The 22,523-nt window shown below is 41.0% G+C and overlaps 1 protein-coding gene across 1 annotated transcript in view; it reads left to right on the top strand.

Annotated features, from left to right (window-relative positions):
- The first annotated feature begins 302 nt into the window (after window positions 1-302).
- LOC126268098 (methyl farnesoate epoxidase-like) overlaps window positions 303-22,523 on the top strand; it is a 279,495-nt gene continuing 257,274 nt past the window's right edge. Inside the window, exon 1 of the mRNA XM_049973605.1 lies at window positions 303-416. Coding sequence (XP_049829562.1) covers window positions 308-416 — 109 coding nt within the window. The 5' untranslated portion in view covers window positions 303-307. The remainder of the gene's footprint in view (window positions 417-22,523) is intronic.

Below are 22,523 nucleotides of genomic sequence, written 5' to 3'. Positions count from 1 at the left end.
GAAATGGAAGTAGAAACTGTAAGACAGAAAGTGCGTAAATGGAAGTTCTCCACCTGTATTGGAAGTGGTCAGAGTGATATGCAAACTAGGCATTGGTTTGGAGCTGAAAGATATGGATAACACGAGGAATAGAGCCATCTGTCATCGCGAGCGGCGAAGAGTGCGTCAGCAGTGTCGATGAGCCGTGCAGCAGCGGGATTGGGTGAGCTGAGCTCCACTCCCCTCCCTGCCCCGCACACCACGGTGGCTCTGGGCTTAACTGGCTGTCGGTCGCTGGACGCGGCGTCAGTCCAGACCTCGTTGGGCGATGGGAAGAGACGACATGCTTTCTCTGGTGCTGCCCCTGCTGCTCGCCGCAGTCGCCCTGGCCGTGTGGCTGTGGGGGCAGCTGAGGCGCCCTCCAGGATTCCCGCCAGGTAAGGCGCCACCTGCTGATGTGGAGCGTGATTCTTATTGAAGGCCCCTGCATACACATCAACCCTTCGGCCGATAGACCTTCCGATCAATTTCATGCCAGCCTACACACGTCCCGACTGCTGCACTGAGCGATTACAGTGCCGCAACCTCTATTGTTGTGACTTGTTAATCTTAAATTCATTGTTTATATTTTACGAGGTCCTGCTTGGTTTTACACAGAAACAAAAAGGAAACAAAAGCGGATTCGATTCGGGGCCGGCTCACCTACCTGAATACAGGAAGCAGCGCATTAGCGATCTCGGCTAACCTGGCGGGTCACAATAGAGAATATTTCGTAATTAGTTATTATTTCACTCCATTAAATTAAGCCAAATACAACGGGTATGTATTTTTGTTTAATCTTGCATAAAATCATTAAAAAAAACACCTAAGAGCATAGATAAATAAAGAAAAATTTTCCTTCCTCCAGAAAAAAATTTGGTCTTGAAAGGTTAATTTCACATTTCACATTCAAACAAGAAAGACTAAACGTGGTGCTAGCACACAGCGTCTAGTGGCATTTGGCAACAGTTAGAAATGGAAAAAAAAGCGGACTTTGCTCTTCGTAGCACTGGGATTGGATATACACTAGGCCTGCTGAAACACGTACACCAATGAAGCAAGGGTGTTTATTGAATTAACGTCCATTAAATGTCGATATGTCGGGTTTTAGATTTTGTTTCCGACAAGCATCAGCAATAAAACCTAAAAACAGAAATGCAAAAGGTGGACTGACATTTATTCTCTCCATATGCCACACGAAACCATTATGAATTCATTAAAAAAGAAAAAAATGCTTCATTTCTAGTATCTATATTGCTATAGTTGTCACAAGACGTTTGGCACAAACGTCTCCAGTCATTAAATTTCTTCGGAAACTCTGTCACAGTTTCGTCTGCTTCGCACTCTGTAGAGCAGCATTGAATACCGCGTACTGCGACAAAAGATGAACTTTGGTCGGGTGGTTGGCACGACAGCACTACACACGGCATAATGTTTTAGGGGAAGTGGCGGGAGGCTTCGGCGGCCGTGTGGTCCGACTTGCGCGACATCCCGACAAAGTTAGTTCGTAGGTCGGTCTGTCAAAACACGCACACACGGCTGTTGATGAAGATGACGCTGAGAAAAGTAATTTAATATAAGACATATGGGGCTGCAAATGTCGCGAAATACCCCAAAACTGGATAACAATTGTTGAATATGTGACATCACATCCAAAATACGGAGGGTATTCTCAAGCGAATGTGTGAAGGGGTGATTGAGCTACTCAATAATTCCATTCAAGCAGAAGGTGCAAATTTCGAACATCTGCTTTAAATGTGATCTGTTGTAAACGTAGATGTTACATAATTGTCCTCGCTGTCACCAAGCAAAAGCTGTTCTTATTTTGTGTTCCTTTACTTTCTCCCTTCTTTTCTTGTTTACAGACATTATGTAGTAAAGAAAACGCAGGTCAGTTAGTGGTAATGAAGCAGTCCAGACGCTGATACTCATTTACATGTGACACAACTCGGTAGCTTTTTGTTGTGCTCTATTTTGCGATAAACCAGCGGAGACCGCGACACCTTTAAATAAATTAATACCTCAATGTAAAAACAACATTGTCTTAGGCAATGAAGAAAATACTTTCTGCAAGACTTGGGTTGGGATGACCAGGTGCGGCAGACCGATATGCTCAACCGCAGCAAGTGCGGCGAGTTACGTCATCTTTTGAAGTTTTGAAGTCACATGTTCAGCATTTGTCACGCACTTTTGTGATATTTCCTATCATTTGCGACCCCATGTATCTTATCTTACCTTACATGTCTGAGCGTCATCTAAGTCGCTTCGGAGATTTTTAAACGCTAATTATACTCATGCTCATCAATTAAGGATAATTGCAGAATGTGGTGCCACTCCGTTCGCTGATATCTTCTGTTTCACGCTACTCCTCCATGATGGCAGCTCGGTGGCGCCATGCGTTATCAACCATCAGGAGGAAGGTGGGACCCAGTGCACCCCTGAAAAGGCGAACATACTGGTGCAAAATGACGTCCCGATATACCTGACCTGTTACAGTTCCTCTGTCAAAGACATGCAGGGGTGCACGTGCACCAATCATAATCCCACCCCACACCATCAAACATGACCTCCATATAGGTCCCTTTCAAGGACATTAAGGGGTTGGTATCTGGTTCCTGATCACGCCAGATGAAAACCTGGCAACAATTACTGTTCAGACTATACTTGGACTCGTCTGTGAACATAATTTGGGACCACTGTTCCAGTGCCCATGTACTGTGTTCTTGACACCGTGCTTTACGGGCTCTCCTGTGACCAGGTGTCAGTGGAATGCCCCTTGCAGGTCTCCGGACGAATAAACCATGTCTGTTCAGTCGTCTATAGACTGCGTGTCAACTGCTTCTGGCTGCGGTAAGGTCCCGAGCAATGCTACCTGAAGTACTGCTTGGCCGTCTGCCGGCACTGAGATATCGGTCTTCTTGTGGTGTTGTACACTGTGGACGTCTCTTACTGTAGCGCCTAAACGCGTTTCCTGTCTGCTAGAATCGTTGCCATAATCTTGAGATCATACTTTGTGGCACACGTAGGGCCTGTGCTACGACCTGCTGTGCTTGTCACCTTGTTATTCTACTCCTCATAACGTCATCAATATGTGTTCTTTCGACCATTTTCAACACAGTCGCCATTAGCACGTGTGAAGGTGTCTGCACACTTACTCGCTGCACCGTACTCTGACATGCACCAAGACACCTCTGCGTATGTGACTAATGCCAGCGCCATCGTGTGACGACCACAGGTCAAATGCACCGCATGGCATACCCCGAGGTGATTTAAATCCGCAGACCGCCCACAAGAGCGTCGTTTCGCCATATATCAGCATTATCCTTAATTTCTGAGCATGAGTGTAGAATCACCCTATGTAGTGGCACCGGGAGGTAAACCCTACACATCTTCTGTGGATCAGTTGCTGGCGGCGGATAACACTGGTTGCTGCGCTAACTCCTACTGTATAACGTGTGCAGTTGTAAATCGGGAGCAAGATTCTAGACATGGCAAATTTCGGTACGACTGATTCGCTGAGTCTGAAGATGTGTCGGGCTGCAAGAACTTTATCGGAGGTTTACAACTAATGGTATCTCAAGAGACTGACAACAAAATACGTCACTGATGATTGAAAGCAAAATTTTCCGCTTTTTATTATCAAATAGAAGATATGAAATGATTCTATGAACACTTAAAAGTGAAACATAGTACCACCGACGACGAACAAGTGCTCGACACTGGTTTGGTAAATTAAAAAAACATTTAAAAACCACGCACCATTGTCATTATAAGGGGTGTCTCTCATTAGCGTTTAAAAACCACCGGAGCGATGTATATGACGCGGAGAAAAGTAAATTAATATGAGACACATGGAGCCAAACACGAGCGAGAGGTACGTCATCTGCTGACGTCACATGTTCTACATTTGTCATCCGCTTTTGGGGTATTTCCTGACATCTGCAGCCCCATGCGTCTTGTCTCAGCGTTATCTATGTCGCTTAAGAGGTTTTTAACCGTTCATAAGAATCACCCTGCACATACAATAAAAAGGTTTTCATCAATGATCGTCATCACTCTGACGATTGTTTTGGACATCACAGTGTTTTACGAGACATGGTCCTGTTGGAGAGTGCATGTACTTGCCTGCCTCCGACCTACGGACCGGCCTACAGTTTAAAGTGAATTCCAAACCACGGCATTTTTCATAGCAACAAACACAGCCAAAGATGGAAGAAGCGGTAAGTGGCAGACAAAAATCTTAGATTTGACCAGGACCGAACCCAAGATCTTTGGACTTGTAATCTGGCATGTTTAACACTTAGACACTTTCTTTTCCTTTGTTATCTCCCATATCCCGTATAGTCCCTCGTTTCTCCCTCCAAAAATACCTTCTTCTCACGCTATATTCTGTAAAGTTTTTTTTTTTTTTTTTTTTTTTTTTTTTTTTTTTTTTTTTTTTTGCCGTTTTCTCCTCTCCTTTTTCGTCATTTAATCCTTAAGTCTGCCACCGATTCACTTCAAAAAATGGTAATACACCCAATACATTTCTGCAGGTAAAGTGCTTTGATATTTAAAAGCTAACAACATCGAATTAGTATACACGAAATGTTCCACCGATGTTGCGTGGCGTAGTGAAATGTTGCTGGTAGAGGATGCTTCCTACCAGTGTGAGGTGGGAGATGGTGTTTCGTATGAATGTCCCGTAGCAGAGAGTGCTTGGTACCAATGTTATCAAGATTATTATGGAGGTCACTTTTTTAGTTGATCTTCTGGAACTGAAATGAGTAAATCTAGTGTTTCCAACAAGTTAAGAAATATTTCTTAAGACTAGAAAATTTTCATTAAAATATTTTTACTTTTTGGCAATAATTTTATCTTACGCAAAAATTTAAAACTCTAAAAATACGTTTCTGGGTAGGAGCGAAAATCATGTTGCATATCGACGATAATAACAAGCATAGAATTTAATTTCTTCAAAGGCGGTGGAGCAGGATATAAACTTAGGGAAAAAACCACTTTCGCGCTTTTGATATCTACAAGAAATCGTTTGGTTCTTAAACTTCATTTTATAAGTCCTGTGTATGATTTTCAGATTTTCTTTCTTTTCTATTTTGACTGGATTAATTTAAGCTGAAGGAATGTGTTTACGAAGATGGATATTTTAAGCTTTCGTGATAAATGTAACCAATGTTCATCACTAGATTACATGCGCTTGGGCGAAGGCCTAAACTTCACTCAACCTGGCCTGTAGATGTGACGTAACAGCGTCGGAATGGACCAAGATGTTTCTCGTGTCCGCAGTTTCACATTTTTCTATACAGCCATGTTAACTGAACTGCAGAATTTGTAACTGTACTGCTCGATAGTGCGCTATATAGTCCCGTTGGAACAGAGAAGGTATCAACTTCTGGGAAAAGACATGTTGTCGTTCTTGAAATCTCAGTTTTCTACCTCACCTGTATCACAGAAAATAATATTTTCTTTACCAAATAATAGATGGACACATCTACATAATTACATGTCCATATTCTTCAGAGACTATTTCAGCGGCTCTACCGTCTGAAACTGAATATACGTTCAGAAAGCCGCCTCAGGTATTGTATGTGCATGAAAAAATTGTAATATCTGCTCTAAGGTATGTTTCTGGGATCGTGGAAGATTCTGGCCGAGTGTACTATAGTTTTGATTGTACAGGGTGTTTCAAAAAGTACTTTACAACTTTGAAAATTCATATAAATTAATTCATAGTACCTAAAGAGGTAATTGTAGTGTCGGTTTGAGGAGAAATACATCACGTTTTGTTTCGCTTAATTCGATAGAGCCGAATAGCACCCTAAGCAGCGCTAGTGGCAATTGCGTTCAACATGGCACCCTTCACTGGACCTGAGCGTGCTAGCTGTTTGTTTTGTTTTGAATAATCGAAGTCAGCGACAACAGTTCATCATAATTTCCGTACCAAGTACGCTAAAGATCTTCCTAGTAGGCCTACATTTTATGAGTTGCATAATTGTTTTGTGTAAACGGGGTGCTCCGTGATGGAATCATCAACGTGATAGTGTATCTGGATGTGTTACAACAATTTTTGATACCACAGATCGATGAGGATGACCAAGAACGAAATGTTTACTTTAGGCAAGATGGTGCACCACCCCACTACCTTACTGATGTACGGGATTTTCTCAGTGACCGCTTCCCAGGTCAATGGAAAGGCCGTGATGCGCCAATTGCATCGCCGCCCCGTCCGCCAGACCTGTCACCACTCTTTTTTTTTTGGGGGGGGGGGGGGGTTCATAAAGGACACCGTGTTTGTACCTTCTGTGCTCCGGCTTGGATTTTTCACGAGAGGGATAATACTTACAACACACAAGAAAATCAAAATTTCTTCACATTTTGCAATCCAAAATGCTGTCTCTACTGGGTTGTAAGTAATGGTTGCAAAATACTAACACAAATCATTTACAGAAGAGTGGAAAACCTGATAGAAGCCGACCACGGGGAATATCAGTTTGGATTCGGGAGCAGAGTCTAGAGCTGCATCAAAACAAGCCTCTGACTTAATACCTTAACAAAAACATGTAAATAATTTGTCATATAAGATCAGAAGCAACTAACACTGATGTTATCGTCGCTGAAAGATGACAGGGAAATCCAGAACAAGTTATTCAACTTGATTTTCTGCATGCCAGTTCTCTTTAAACAAAAGCAAGATGTTGCGTTCAACAGAGAGAAGGAGCACGACAGAATACAATAACACGTTGTGGTAAACCTCCGGAGCGTGTCGCATCGTTTAAAGAACGTAATGAATCGAGATGATAGACGTTTGGGCACATATTACGAAATGAATGTCGCGAACTTGCAACGATCATGGAGGCAATTATGACAGGAGCAGGTGTAGATATGGCTGTTATAAAGCAGATGGTTGATGACGCCAGATTAAGCACTTATACTGAAATGAAGACGGCAACTGTCAAGCGACAGGTCTGGAGAACTGCATGAAACCAAACTTCGGACTGATGTGCAAAAGAACAATAATTACTGGATAGTGTTAATATCGGTGGTCTGTTATTTTTATCTCCATTACTCAAGACTTGAAGTGGTAAGTAAGTGGGAAATTTGTGTTTCCTTGGCAGCATTTACAATCACTGGATAGTGCAGTATTTCTGTCTATAGTGACCTTTCAATTGAGTAATCGAAACTACAGTCAAGGACCAATTCAATGCATTAACTGGTCACTGGCTCCACAAACTTGCTTCCAGTGGCAGGCTGAAACATTCAATCGTCCCAGAAGATTCAGTCGGCCCCGAGATCGTTACTGAATCGGAAGAGCACTCTTTGTCTATAGATTAGAATCCTGGTCCAGCACACGGCCTTGACGTCCGAAAAAAAAACAGAAAGCAAAAAGAGAATACTAATATCGATCACCCAATATTTTAGTCTATGTTACTGCAGACCTGAAATTCGTGTTTCCATGGCAATATTTATAAACACTGGATTAGTGAATTATTACTTCATTTGCCCATGGTAATCTTTGAATTACGTAATAAAACAGTTGTCCCGGTGCGATTCAGTGCTTCAGCTTGCAACAGCTCCAATCCCTTGATTCCAGTAAAAGGTTGAATTCAGTCGTTCTCGGAGTTGGGCTTTGTTGATGAATCGAAAAGCACTGTCTTTCTGTAGATTTGAGCACTGCTATGACTTTAGAAAAATGATAATAGAAAGAGAATCTATGTGGAACTTCTCAGAAACATGCAAAGCGACTCTCACTGCTATCGCCTGATACCAGATCTGACAGCTGGGAACCACAAACTCTGCTTATTGACAGCGTAGAATGGATCCAGAATGATTATTGGTGAAATTCTGAGAAAAATTTCGCTCATCTTAAGTGGGGGTGTCTCTAGTCACGGAACCACCATGTACTGTTCTGAACAATCTGCAGCACACCTCCCGAGCTAATCTAAGATATTCCGTTAGGATGTATGTCCAGTCCACAGCATTCGCATAACGGGCTCTCTCTATCTCTACTGAAAGTTCTAGTGATTTCTCTTCTTCTTTTTATGACGTCGTTTCTGTCTTCCTGACTGGTTTTTTTTTTCAGTTTTCTCCTGCCTCCTGTCTTACTTGCAGATCACTATCGCATTGATCGTTCCAACATGTCTGTATTTCTTTCTTCTTCTTTTTTTTATGATGCCGTTTTGACTGCTGCTTTGATCAGGCCATTTTTGTGATTGTCTCACGTTTGAAAGTCTTGGTTTTGAAATTATGCTTTTAACTTTTCCAGCTACAGCTTAGCATTCTCATAATTCGGGATCTTTGTTAGTCTACACACTTGGCAAATTCGATGTTTACGGACTTTATGGCAAAACATTCGTTATTTCTTTTGATTACTGTTTGCTTGTTGCTGATGGTCTGGTTGTTTTATCTTAAATTACGTAAGTATCGCAATACCAGTGGCACACACAACGTAAGTATTAACGTAGAACCAGTTTCAATAGTCTGTGCATCCGTTCGTCCTGTGAACAAGAGGTAACGATTATCTCTGGTTACAATTATTTCGCCCGTGAGGGGCAATTGTAGTGATGCTAAGGTTGCTATTTCTCGCACTGAAGTAGTCCTTAATTGAAGAAGCTACCACTAGCACGAACCGTTCCCAACTGTCGAAGGAACTTGACTTTCTTATGCATGCCTCATCGACGTGTACTTCAACGTAAAAGAAAGGTGGCCTAATTTTTCGAAACGACAACCGTTCATCATATAGTTAATGAATACTAAAAGTCTTGGAGTATAGTGAATTAAAGTTTCGACGTGCTAGAATATAACGGATATTGGATCACGAACCTTGTCATGGTGAGATGTTAACGTCCTTCGAAGATATAGCCAGCTGCACCCTAGGTGCCACCACAACAGAGAAGCATCTGTTGGGAGGCCAGATGAAACGTGAGGTTACTACAGAGGGCCAGCAGCCTTTTCAGTAACTGTACGCGCAACAGTCTGGGTGATTGACTGACCTGGCCTTGTAACACTAAACGCCTGAATGGAAGGAGAATCTACAGGTGCTATATTTCCCAAGAACCTGTAAGTATACCGTATGACTTAATAATGATGGCATCTTCCATGGTAAAATATTCCGAAGGTAAAATGGTCTTCCATTTGGACCTCTGGTCGGAAATTACTCAGGAGAAAGTCGTCACCAGAAAAAACTATTCACGTGCTCTACGTGTCGGAGTGTGAAATGTTAACTCTCTTAAACAGACAGAAACATTCGACAACTGAAAAATAGAAATAGTTAGGTTGAAGTTATGGTGGGAATTAGTGAGGTGCATGGAAGGAATAACAGGATCTTTGGCCACATAAGTGCACAGTAGAGGGAATAAAGGCATGAATACTGTAAGCGGTTTCAGCTGGATTTGGGTCGCAGTAATTATGTAGAGAAGATGGACCGAATAGCAGTCTTAGGACTGAAGATCACTACCACCACCGTCACTACAACAGCAACAGCAACAACAACGACAACAACAACAAGAACCGATTTTCAGAAAGAGTAAGAATTAGAATGTGTCACAGAAGCATGTGATATACATGAAAGAATATAGGTTGTATGGTGGAAAAAACTGCTACGTTTGCTATAATATTCAATACTCCAGTGTTACCTGACTCCCTTAAGACAGACTACATTGGACTCAAAGTGAGACGATTATTCGAAATACCTTATAATGTTAAAGTGGCCACAGGTTTCCCATACTATATTGTGATAAATAGACCTCGCAAGCAGCGGAAGATCATGTCAAACAGTCCTTGAAACCAGACACCATATGCTTGCCCCACCACATTGCATGAACAGCACACAGCCATGGTGGAATAGGATATTCCCAAAGTTCAATGAAGGAAAAAAATGCATAGGGAATTCAAGCAGCAAGACCCAGATCTTATTTTTTAGTTATAAAGGTATTCAAGGTGGAACTACGCCACTATAGGCCGTCTTCTGCGCCTGCACTCTTGAATTCAACAACGAATGCCACGCGTCGTAACTAACAGGAACTATAAACGCTGAAACTAATATCTACACGTGCAGATGCACATGTCAATTTGTATCTGTTGGGAAATGGGGCTCCTTTATGGGTTCAAAGCTCATTCAGGCAACTAAACAGGGCCATAAATCAATACTCGCCAAATAAGAAAGGACAGCAGTAATCTACCTCACCATATCTTTACCAGCCTTATCTTAGAAAGGTGAAGGCTTGACTTTGCTGGCATTACAACCTGCCCTACCGTACGTTAAATACATGTCTGCAAGTTCTTGTAGGGAACCATTTGCGACAATCACTCAAGAACAAATAACAGTCGTTAACTCCACAGTGGGCACGTCACAGATAAATGAATTTTATTTTTCTTGGTACCGCGGCCTAAGTCAGTATGGCAGGCATTTGCTTGTTATTAAACATAGGTAATACGCGGTAATCTTTCAAGATAACGTATTGCATGAAATATTCCATTCGGACGGTTGATTCCGTGTGTAAAAATACTGTTTATTATCCTCTACATTTTATATACTTTTAATCCTAAATTTTTGGGTCGCCCTGTAGATGACGTATCTGTAGAAGTAGAAATATTAGTAACGGAATCATCTTCTCCAGGTCCTCCTCCCTTTTCGTTGAACTACAGTGACGAAGAAGAGAATATGGGAAGATTTCTGAAAGATGAAACCCTTATTTTAGTGAAATTTTAACATAAGAGGACTCACGCAGAGGAGCTCTAGATCCAGCCACAGGACAAAACTCTCTGTATTGTTCTGCAAGAAATACAAGTCTAACCGTCTGACTTGCATGTGGAAAAAGCTGCAAACTCTAAAGGGTGGAAGACATCAGTGGTGAAAGACAAAGGTTGGAATCGTAGTGTATGTCACTGTCTCTTATCACTCTTTCCCCGTTTCGCTCATTACGCAGACACAACCAATAGTGTCAGTGTGTGTCCCACTGGCAATGACAGTGTGTTGTGTCTGTTTGGCTCTCTGAAAACATGTCGACAGACAATTCTTACACATCTCATTCAAGAAGACCCCCAGTCATACAAGCTCCATCCAACCATCTTTACACTTCTGATCTTATAATGATTTCTTTCACATTAGATTAGGAAATGAGACACTTAAAGTAGTAAAGGAGTCTTGCTATTTGGGGAGAAAAATAACTGATGTTGGCCGAAGTAGAGAGGATATAAAATGTAGACTGGCAATGGCAAGAAAAGCCTTTCTGAGGAAGAGAAATTTGTTAGCCGTTTCTGAAAGTATTTCTATGGAGCGTAGCCATGTATGGAAGTCAAACATGGACAATAAATAGTTAAGACAAGAAGAGAATAGAAGCTTTCGAAATGCGGTGCTGCAGAAGAATGCTGAAGATTAGATGTGTAGATCATATAACTAATGAGGAGGTATTGAATAGGATTGGGGAGAAGATAAGTTTGTGGCATCACTTGACTAGAAGGAGGGATCGGCTGGTAGGACATGTTCTGAGGCATCGAGGGATCACCAGTATAGTATTGGAGAGCAGCATGGAAGGTAAAAATCGTAGAGGGAGACCAAGAGATGAATACACTAAACTGATTCAGAAGGATGTAGGTTGAAGTAGGTACTGTGAGAGGAAGAAGCTTGCACAGGATAGAGTAGCATGGAAAGCTGCATTAAACCAGTCTCTGGACTGAAGACGACGACAACAACAACAACAACATCAGAGAGTAAACTTTCCTTTCTGCAACAAAACGTCATGACACAAATCACATGCAATTACACTTACAGAGTAATATAACGGACTCATACAACATGTCTGACAATAACAAGTAGTCGTATACAGACGATGCGTCACGACCCTTTTGTGGCAGATGTCTGTTCTTATAGTCTATTTAGGTGCTAGTAGTAACGGTTCCTACAGAGAGGTATCACTGTTGAACAGGTAATGAAACCTTAAGCCGTCCAAACAACGTATTTTTCTCAAAAACGTTTATCTTCTGTTAATATGTCTTATGTTAATAGTAGCGAATTTCACGTTTTTGATTATTAAAGTGAAAGAAGAGAAGAATGTGAAATATGCGACATGTTCCTGTTCGCATTTCTGTTAACTGAGTATATGATAACTTGAGGATTCGTAACTGCATAATGTGAGTTAGTTATAGACACCAACGGAAATTGTTAATCTGATATTCGCCAGCTTTATGGTATCGGGGAACGATAAACATACTCCGATAATTCAGTTATGTAATGAATGTAAATAACGAATTATTCAGCTGTTTGTGGGTTTATTGAAATTCTTTATTTATAAATCGATTTTAAGTGGACATGGGATAGCAAGGTCAAGAACTGCAACCTGATTGGCTATGATGACTTCCAGCCCGTCAGAGGTGAGAGCATTCACGAGCATTTTGTGGGAAACAGAACTGCTTTCTGGAGCCAAGAATAAATTCACGACACAGACAATATGACAATCGGCTAAGTTTACATTAAACGCTGGAGAGATGTTTTAATTTTAAGGAATTAAAGTCTTAAAAAGATGGTGGAGTGACGAAAAACAAAAGCTGAATTTGCAAATTATGGGTTTCCTATATGAACTGTGACCTTTTGAATAACTTAAATCCGCATGGCTTATTATTTCTTTTCACGCCCTCTGGTGTGCATCTCTAGAATGTTAATCACAACAAATTTTCCTACCCATTTAGCATTACAGTGGGCCTGTGTCATGCTACACATCTGCGTCTGTATGATTACTCTGCAATTCACAATGTAGTGCCTGGCAGATGGTTCGTTGTACGTCTATAAACTAATTCTCTACCGTTCCCCTTCGAACAGTGCGCGGGAGAAACGAACGCTTAAATCTTTCATCGCGAGCTCTGATTTCTCTTATTTTATTATGATGATTATTTATCCCTTTGTTGGTTGGGGCCATCAAAATATTGTCATACTCTGAGGAGAAAGTCTGTGGCCGAAATTTCATGAGAAGCTTCTGTCGCAGTGAAAGACGGCTTTGTATTCGTGGCTACAACCCGAATTAGTTTATCTATCCCTGGACACTCTCCTTTATTTCGCGATAACAGAAAACGAGCTACCCCCCTTTGAACTTTCTCGATGTTCACCTTCAATCCTTTCTTATCAGGATCCCGCAACGCAAAGCACTACTCCAAATTATGGCGGACAAACGTAGTGTAAACAATCTCTTTAGTAGACCCGCTATAATTTTAAGTATTGTGCCAATAAATCGCAATCTCCTATTTGCTTTCCTCACAACATTATCTACGTGATCGTTGCAGCTTAAGCTACTCGTAATTGTAATCCCTAAGTATTTAGTTGGTTTACAGCCTTTAGATTTTTTCGATTTATCAAGTAACTGAAATTTAACAGATTATTTTTTAGTTCTCATCTGGATTTCACATTTTTCATCATTTAAAGTCAATTGTCTCTTTTAGTATCATACAGATATCTTGTGTAACTTATTTTGCAATTCGTTTTGATCATCGGCTGCCTTTACATGACGGCAAATAATAGCATCATCTGCAAACAGTCTAAGGGGGCTGCTTAGGTTGTCTTCTAAGCCGCTTATGTAGATCAGGAGCAACAGAGGGCCTATAACATTTCCTTGGAAAACGCCAGATATTACTTCTGTTTTATTCGATAATTTTCCGTCAGTTATTACCTTTCTGTCAGGAAATCACGAATCCAGGCACACAACTGAGACGATATTCAATAGATACACATTTTAATTAGAAGTTGCTTGTGAGGAACAATCTCAAACAAAGAGCTCCTGGAAGTTTAAAAGTATGGAAAAAATTTGACGTCCACTATAGACAGAACACAGTATTTTGTGACAATAAAGTGCGAGTTGCGTTTCACAAGAAATATATTTTCTGAATCTGTGTTCGCTACTTGTCAATAAATCTACATTCGTAATTTTCGAGCCAAGTATATGTTCCAATATCCTATTTTTAATAAACGTTACTGATATGGGTCTGTAATTTAGCGGATTACTCTCCTCAATTAACATAAATTAATATAGGATTTTCTGTAAGTAGTTCTCTGAACCCCCATGAACCATGGACCGTGCCGTTGGTGCGGAGGCTTACGTGCCTCAGCGATACATATGGCCGTACCGTAGGTGCAACCACAACGGAGGGGTATCTGTTGAGAGGCTGAAGAGGAGCAGCAGCCTTTTCAGTAGGTGTAAGGGCAAAAGTCTGGATGATTGAATGATCTGGCCTTGTAACATTAACCAAAACGGCCTTGCTGTGCTGGTACTGCGAACGGCTGAAAGCAAGGGGAAACTACGGCCGTAATTTTTCCCGAGGGCATGCAGCTTTACTGTATGATTAAATGATGGTGGCGTCCTCTTGGGTAAAATATTCCGGAGGTAAAATAGTCCCCCATTCGGATCTCCTGGCGGGGACTACTCAAGAGGATGTCGTTATCAGGAGAAAGAAAACTGCGCTCTACGGATCGGAGCGTGGAATGTCACGTCCCTTAATCGGGAAGGTAGGTTAAAAAATTTAAAAAGTGAAATGGATAGGTTAAAGTTAGATATAGTGGGAATTAGTGAAGTGCGGTGGCAGGAGGAACAAGACATTTGGTGAGGTCAATACAGGGTTACAAATACTAAATCAAATAGGGGTAATGCAGGAGTAGGTTTAATAATGAATAAAAAAATGGGATTGCATGTAAGCTACTACAAACAGCGTGGTTTACGCATTATTGTGGCCAAGATAGACACGAAGCCCATACCTACTACAGTAGTACAAGTTTATATGCAAACTAGCTCTGCAGATGATGAAGAAATTGAAGAAATGTATGATGAGGTAAAAGAAATTATTCAGGTAGTGAAGGGAGACGAAAATTTAATACTCATGAATGACTGGAATTCGAGAATAGGAAAAGGGAGAGAAGGAAACATAGTGAGTGAATATGGATTAGGGGTAAGAAATGAAACAGGAAGCCGTCTGGTAGAATTTTGCACAGAGCATAACTTAATCATAGCTAACACTTGGTACAAGAATCATAAAAGAAGGTTTTACACATGGAAGAATCCTGCAGATATTTGAAGGTATTAGAAAGATTATATAATCGTATGTCAGATATTTAGGAACCAGTTATTAAATTGTAAGACATATCCAGGAGCAGATGTGGACTCTGACCACAATCTATTGTTTATGACCTGTAGATTAAAACTGAAGAAACTGCAAAAATGAGGGAAATTAAGGAGATGGGACCTGGATAAACTGACAAAACCAGAGGTTGTACAGAGTTTCAGGGAGAGCATAGGGGAACAATTGACAGGAATGGGGGAAAGAAATACAGTAGAAGAAGAATGGGTAGCTCTGAGGGATGAAGTGGTGAAGGCAGCAGAGGATCAGGTAGGTAAAAAGACGAGGGCTGGTAGAAATCCTTGGGTAACAGAAGAAATATTGAATTTAATTGATGAAAGCAGAAAATATAAAAATTCAGTAAATAAAGTGGGCAAAAAGGAATACAAACGTATAAAAAATGAGATCGACAGGAAGTGCAGAATGGCTAAGCACGGGTGACTAGAGGACAAATGTAAGGATGTAGAGGCTTATCTCACTAGGGGCAAGATAGATACTGCCTACAGGAAAATTAGAGAGATCTTTGAAGAATGGAGAGCCACTTGTATATACATCAAGTGCTCAGATGGAAACCAAGTTCTAAGCAAAGAAGAGAAAGCAGAATGGTGGAAGGAGTATAGAGAGGGTCTATACAAGGGCGATGTGCTCGAGGACAATATTATGGAAATGGAAGAGGATGCAGATGAAGATGAAATGCGAGATATGATACTGCGTGAAGAGTGGGACAGAACACCGAAAGACCTGAGTCGCAAAAAGGCCCCGGAAGTAGACAAAATTCCATTAGAACTACTGACGGCTTTGGGAGAGCCAGTCCAAAAAAAACCTCTACCATCTGGTGAGCAAGATGTATGAGACAGGCGAAATTCCCTCAGACTTCAAGAAGAACATAGTAATTCCAGTCCCAAAGAAAGCAGGTGTTGACAGATGTGAAAATTACCGAACTGTCAGTTTAATAAGTCACAGCTGCAAAATACTAACGCGAATACTTTACAGACGAATGGAAAAAGCTGGTAGAAGCCGACCTCGGGGAAGATCAGTTTGGATTCCATAGAAATGTCAGAACACGTGAGGCAATACTGACCTTATCTTAGACGAAAGATTAAGGAAAGGCAAATCTACGTTTCTAGCATTTGTAGACTTACAGAAAGCTTTTGACAGTGTTGACTGGAATACTCTCTTTCAAATTCTAAAGGTGGCAGGGGTAAAATACAGGGACCGAAAGGCTATTTACAATTTGTACAGAAACCTGATGACAGTTATAAGAGTCGAGGGGCACGAAACGGAAGCAGTGATTGGGAAGGGAGTGGGACAGGATTGTAGCCTCTCCCCGATATTATTCAATCTGTATATTGAGCAAGCAGTAAAGGAAACAAAAGAAAAATTCGGAGAAGCTATTATAATCCATGGAGAAGAAATTAAAACTTTGAGGTTGGACGATGACATTGTAATTCTGTCAGAGAAAGAAAAGTACTTGGAAGAGCAGTTGAACGGAATGGACACTGTCTTGAAAAGAAGGGTGTATAATGAATATCAACAAAAGCAAAACGAGGATAACGGAATGTAGTCGAATTAAGTCGGGTGATGCTGAGAGAACTAGGTTAGGAAATGAGACACTTAATGTAGTAAACGAGTTTTGCTGTTTGGGGAGCAAAATAACTGATGATGGTCGATGTAGAAAGGATACAAAATGTATAATGGCAATGGCAACGAAAACGTTTCTGAAGAAGAGAAATTTGTTAATATTGAGTATAGATTTAAGTGTCAGGAAGTCGTTTCTGAAAGTATTTGTATGGAGTGTAGCCATGTATGAAAGTGAAACATGGACGATAAATAGTTTAGACAAGAAGAGAAATGTGGTGCTACAGAAGAATGCTGAAGGTTAGATAGGTAGATCACATAATTAATGAGGAGGTATTGAATAGAATTAGAGAGAAGTGGAGTTTGTGGCACAACTTGACAAGAAGAAGGGACCGGTTGGTAGGACAAGTTCTGAGACATCAGGGGATCACAAATTTAGCATTGGAGGGCAGCGTGGAGGGTAAAAATCGTAGAGGGAGACCAAGAGATGAATCCACTAAGCAGATTCAGAAGAATGTAGGTTGCAGTAAGTACTGGGAGATGAAACTTGCACAGGATAGAGTAGCATGGAGAGCGGCATCAAACCAGTCTCTGGACTGAAGACCACAACAACAACAGTTCTCTGAAATGGCACAAAACAGAAGTTACTTATAAATACTATTCCCCTCAAAGTAAGGAATAAAATCAATAACCTAAGGAATAATTGGGTTGCTGAAGGCAGCATTTTCTATACGTACTAAATTAATTCAGAATATTATCTATACGAGTTTTTCAAAATCATCGAAAGAAACTTAAACCTAGCACAAATCACTCTTTTACGAACTTTACAACAGGTCATGGTTACCATTATTTTTAACAGTTTCTTCTTCATGTTTTGTACACAGTCATGTATCTTGTAGGTAAGCCACAATGCTTCTCAGAGTCTTTATAGTAAAAGTTTTACTTAATACAAAAAAGGATTACATACTAAATAGTAAAATTATCCTATAAAAGTGTTCTTATCACATTCTTTTGTTCTTACTCTCTCGCACTTCTAGGTTGAATATATCATCATTAAGATGTCTATTCCATTTTCTCACTAAAACCCTTACATTACCATCTGCTTTTATAAATTCAGTCTTCCCTCACTATAAAGCAAATTACTGTCTTCCTGCACCACAAAGTTTTTCTCAAATTCTGCTTGCTACCTCTTATCTGGTCACGTTCTATTCCTGCAACACATCTTATGTCAGTTCTCAGATTCACTGTCAGTTTCCACATATTAATAAGATCCTTTCCAGGACACATTTGGTATTCTTTATGTCATATCTTCAAAATTCAGTACCTACTTTTCCATTCGACAACACAACTCTCAACGAAAAGTTACTTTATTTCATCATTAATTTGTTGTTTCATAGACTACTTCCTTTATTTACATACTTCGAAGTTCATTAACACTTTCTTCATTCCTCTGTTTACATATTGCCATCAACAGTTATCTTTTTACATGACAGTGCAATCTGACACTTCTACTAACTTCCGACAGCAAAGGAGGCTAAAAATGATGGATACAGTTCAGAATAACAAAAGAGGAAGATTGACTTTATGAAAGGAATTTAAGTAATATTGCCAATAACTTGCGTGCCAAGTGATGTCTGACACCTAGCACTGCAAAGACTGCAATGCTCTTTGAAGTCTTTGTCCAAGCTCCTACCTAATTCAAAAAGTTGTTTCGATTTTCAATCTATTTTATTTTGCACTGCAAGCAATTTCTTTGGATCCATTCCCACTTCATCTACGTATTCAGCATACACTTCCAACTTTTCCTTTATCCTACAGTACCTAACAGGAATATTATCCCTTTCCTCTGTTGTCAGTTTCCTTTTCCTAGTAAATAGTACACTCACATTTCTCCCATTTATTTCCAACATTACAATCCAACTGCCCTTTTTATTTGCTGAGAAAGTCTGTACCAGTTAATATGTCAACACTCAAGCCAGAAATCATGAAGAAGTTCTGATGCAACTGCATACATTTATTTTAATAGGCATCATTTCACGTTTACGGACTTCTTTACATTTATTGTGACAGCAATTATTTGAATACCCATAACAGGCACTATTACTACTGCTTCCTTATCAGGTAAAGCATCCACCTATGTCTGACAAACAGCACGAAGATCGGATGTTACACTTGTTTCTCTCAAACGGATAAAACAAGTTAGTATAAACACGTTGTTTATATAGTCTGTAAATACAGATATGTGCAGAGATGATGAAAGAAGTGTGAGCACAGGACATCCGCAAAGTGCAATGGAAATCGAGCGTCCCCACCTGCTGTTGTGGTGTAGCTCCTACTGGCATAGTGGCTTGACAATATTTTAGAAGACGGAGAACAAGAGGAGCTGCCGACAGTGACAAATTGCATAAAACAGTTGATAGAGGGTTAAGATAAATGACATTGTTTTCTATTCTGCGATTCAATTGTGTTCCGTTTGAGGACTCTCTTCAGAGATGTTGATGTGAGTAATAAGAGATGTGTTCACTCAACGTTGTAACTGTTACATAAGAGCTACAAAATAGAGGAGACATATGTAAAAAATAGTTACGTAACTTAAATACCACAAAGTTTCCTTCTTCCAGTTTCCGATCCTATGCAAGAGGTGACGAAGTAACGTGGCAATAATTGGTGGCACTGCATAGCAGGTCCACTACATCAAGAAACTTGAAGTAAGGTGACCGTATAAGAAAATAATTAAGGTAAAATGTTGCATCCGTGGATGGTGGAACAACAAAAAACAGAAGGTGTAAGTGATCAACAACGTTTATCAGTGAAGACAGAAAACAGAATAAACAACACGTTAGTGACGAGGCTAGTGCTGCCACTGGAATGGCGATAAGAAAGGTCCGTGGATGAATCTGATGTGTGGAGTGCCAAGCAGTAAAAATCCAAGCGTAGTCGATCTCCTTATTAGCGCGAATCGAGTGGTGTAGCGTCAAGGTACCAGCAGTAGTGAAGCAAGGGAAAGACGAGGCTGCCGGCGTGAGGTGCCACGTGTGCTTATAAAGCCCTGGCGGCATAGGAATATGTTCGCCATCGACAAGTTTACGACAGTATAGCACCACGTGATTGGTGCACTATCATCATGTACTTACATGACGTGGGTTGCTACATTAACACGGAGGTGGCTATGTGCATGGGGCGTGGCTGCGCTGGTCAGCAAAGCGGAGCTGTGCATGAGCCGGGAATGTGTGACGTGTGACGTACGGCTGCGTGGTGCAAGCGCCATGGTGTATAAGCATTGATGATGGCACAGTACCACCGAGAGCATCACGGTGACAGATCGTTTGGGCGGTAACACGTCTTCTTGACTCAGTCCAGCATCTAGCACTAAGCAGGCATAGCCCATCTGCTACTGTCAGCAAAACACTGCCCTTCTTCGTACTTTACCATCGAATTAACAACTAGATGTCCTGGTTTTTTCTTCACTGTTACCGACTTCAGATTCTTCTAGAAAATCTCGCACTATTTCCCTTCTCTGTGTCTACAGATTACACGCATATTTTTAGGATTGCTCTTTATGTTCACTTTCTTAACATCAGTTAATCTGTCCACTAACAACAGATCAAAACATTTCAACAAATCACTCTTACCTCTTTTGAAAGTAATCAGTGTGTCGACTAACTCCTCCAATTCACTTTCAACTTCATCCTCCTTCTCATTTCCATTAACTGATTTTCCTCCATTATGATCATCCTCCCTTTTGCTACCAATAAATCCATCTTAACTGTCTCCGATATATTTTACTGCTTTTCTTCGTGTAGATCTTGTAATCTCCTTCATTACATTTGTCCTCTTTTTCTTCAAGCAAGTTTTGTCAGGCGGTCCTTTGTACACATTTCCTGTTTATGAGATTCTTCATTATTTCCAATTAAACTATCTAACAAAGTATCTATACTGAAGTATTTACTTAGCCCACTTCTTATGGAAACAATACGAGAAATATACATATGAAGATGGTATCTGTTCTTTCGGACATATACTCTGTGTCCTCGGTGGCTGAGATGGACAGAGCGCCAGCTATGTAAGTAGGAAATCCCGTGTTCGAGTCTTGGTCGGGGCACATTTTTTCAGTTGTCCCCGTTGGCTTATATCAACGCCTGTATACAACTAGTGGTATTCATTTCATTGTAATTTCATTATAACGAGCTGCATGGTCACCGATACCATCTTCATATATAAATATATAAGTTACTGCTCACCGGCCATTTGACCATCTTCTTCTGTGAGGATGCACAAACACTGACGGAAATCTTACGGGAATCGTCAAAAAGCCGCAGTTAATGAGTATAATGGGCAGGGGCACCATGAATATAGTGCGGGACCATAAGTCGAGAATATGGGTCTCACGGCAGGCGTGCCAGAGACAAGTCCCTGCTGTTGCACTATCCTCTGTGTCCTCGGTGGCGCAGATGGGTAGTGCGCCTGCCATGTAAGCAGGCGATCCCGGGTACGAGTCCCGGGTGGTGCACACATTTTCAACTGTCCCTGTCAAAGCCTGTATGAAGCTAGGGGTATTCATTTTATTGCAGTACCAGAAATGCCTACTTGAACAAGAATGGAGATGATAGTCGAGCCTGCAGGTTCCATTGTTGTAGACGATGAATGGCCCTATGCATTGGTGTCATAACGTTGCAAGTGTCAATCGCCGTCAGGACAGAGTTCCATGTAGCTGTGAGTGCATCATTTCGAATCTAATTGGATTTGAACGTGGGCAAATTGTTGGTGCTCATATGGTGGGTGCTTCCATAACCAAGGAACATAAAACTTCACCAGCTAAGACACAACGCAGACGAGAGTGTGTGTTGAGTAATCGTGAGAGACGGCCATTATTGTGGACTGCGACGAAAAACAGGTGGACAATATCTGAAAAAGTCGCTGCTGATCTGAATTTCGCACTGATGAACACTGTCGCCACCAAAACAGCAGAAAGGGAGCTCCCTAAGCAGAGAATTTCAAGGCGAGATGGAATTCCAAAGTCACTTATCACTGAGGCAACAGCCTGAAAAGATAGCGTGGTCTTCAAGCCATAAAAACTGGACTACAGGGCAGTGGAAGACAGACATTGTTTCAAGCTGTTTTTAACTTCTGGACGAGGTTTCGTCCCAAGTGTGAAACATGGTGGGGGTTCGGTGATGATTTTTTCAGCCATATCGTGGTTACTTTGCAAGGTCGCATCACTGCCAAGGATCATGTAACCATTTTTTACCCATGGTACAACGTTTGTTCCCAATGGTGATGCTGCGTTCCAAAACGATATGACCTCCATTCACACAGGTCACATCATCCAGGACTGTTTTTGTGACCACTAGGACATTTTCCTTGGACACTACAGTCACCAGATCTCAATATTTTTGTAATACGCTAAGGAGAGAAGGGCGCATGATCGCTATTCACCTTCATCGTTTCCTAAACTTGCCACTGTTATGCAGGAAAAATGGTATAATATTCCCTAGAAAACCAAACAGGATCTGTATTTATCCATGCGGAGATGACTGGAATCCGTTTTGAATGCCAACGAGTTTTCTACATCTTATTAGGCGGGGTAATGTGTTCTGATTCTGTTGTTTCATTATTTTTGTCCGGCATCTGCAGTTTCCCTTATTCTGTGGCTCTACATAATTCCCTACTCGCCTACCCATCTCCCGTCTATTTTGAAAGTCATAATCGCCACGCATTAGAGAACGTAATCTATAAACAGGTCCTTTCTCTATATTAGTTGGCCTATTTGCCGCAACATGGTGCCATCTGCTTGCTTCTCTACCGCTGTGTTACCAGAATCCACGCATTCTGTTTTC

The sequence above is a fragment of the Schistocerca gregaria genome, chromosome 4 (assembly GCF_023897955.1).
Source record: "Schistocerca gregaria isolate iqSchGreg1 chromosome 4, iqSchGreg1.2, whole genome shotgun sequence".
NCBI lineage: Eukaryota > Metazoa > Arthropoda > Insecta > Orthoptera > Acrididae > Schistocerca > Schistocerca gregaria.
This window is presented reverse-complemented; position numbering and strand designations above follow the sequence as displayed.